This window comes from Lagopus leucura, unplaced genomic scaffold (genome assembly GCF_019238085.1).
Source record: "Lagopus leucura isolate 7727_CA_CO unplaced genomic scaffold, USGS_WTPT01 227-1_obj-0_obj, whole genome shotgun sequence".
Taxonomy (NCBI): Eukaryota; Metazoa; Chordata; class Aves; order Galliformes; family Phasianidae; genus Lagopus; species Lagopus leucura.
Genome location: NW_024966597.1, coordinates 32,084 through 33,012, shown reverse-complemented (window position 1 = coordinate 33,012; position 929 = coordinate 32,084). Strand labels below are relative to the sequence as shown.

General features: G+C 57.6%; 1 protein-coding gene across 1 annotated transcript in view; it reads left to right on the top strand.

Moving 5' to 3' along the window:
- Window positions 1–485, top strand: part of CSPG5 (chondroitin sulfate proteoglycan 5) — a gene marked incomplete at its 5' end in the record, with an annotated part of 5,288 nt that extends 4,803 nt beyond the window's left edge. Inside the window, one exon of the mRNA XM_042893280.1 lies at window positions 118–485. Coding sequence (XP_042749214.1) covers window positions 118–273 — 156 coding nt within the window. The remainder of the gene's footprint in view (window positions 1–117) is intronic.
- Window positions 486–929: the final 444 nt, after the last annotated feature.

Sequence of the window (929 nt, the reverse complement as noted above, 5' to 3'; positions counted from 1 at the left end):
GTTGGTTGGTATAGATGTGACCATGGCAGGATGGGCTCAGGTCTTGCTGTCCCGTTCTGTGCCCACAAGAAGGGACCACCACCACAGCCATCCCCCTGAGTCTCCCTCTCCCCCCAGGATGACCCCGGCGCACCCCACAAGCTGCAGGACCCGCTGAAGCCTGGCCTGAAGGACGAGGAGCCGCTCAGCATCCTCAGCGCCGCGCCGGAGGAGGGCAGCAAGGGCGAGCCAGGGGGCTGTGGGGTGCCCTGCCTGCACAACAACCTGGGGTAGGGCGGGGGGAGACACATTTGGGTGGCATTTGTACAGAGGGTCCCATTCGTGGCTGCGCCGTGTCGTCGGGTGTTCGCTTTGTGCTCTGTGTCTATTGCTTGGGTTTGTTCTGCGCTGTGATTTCTAAACCTTTGCTGTTCCGCCACTGACTTTTTTTGTACTTTTACCCCCTCAACACTTTTTTTGAAATACGAGTGAAAACAACAACAAAAAAAATGAAAGATCTTGAAATAAAACCTTTTTTTTTTTTTTTAAGTTAAGCCTCTTGCCAGTGCCTGCACTCTCCCTGTCCGTCAGCCCCAGCCCCAAATGGCAAGGTGTCACCCGGCCCCTCCCTGTCCCCGTGTGGCCATGTACACCCCAGCTCTGCCAGGTGTCCCACTGGAGCCATGGGACAGTGAGGACATCGGTCCAATGCCTGGGCTCTGTCCCCAACCCCATCTCTGTTCCCATCCCCACCCCATTCCTCATCCTTGTCCCTGTCTCATCCCTGTCCCCATCCCAATCCCTGTCCCCATCCCCATCCTTGTGCCCATCTCTGTCCCTATTCCAATCCCTGTCCCAACCCCATCCACATCCCATCCCAGCGCAGGGTCCCCCTGTGAGATGTGGCTCATGGTGCTGTGCCCATCATCTCCACCACGCTCTCGGTCCCT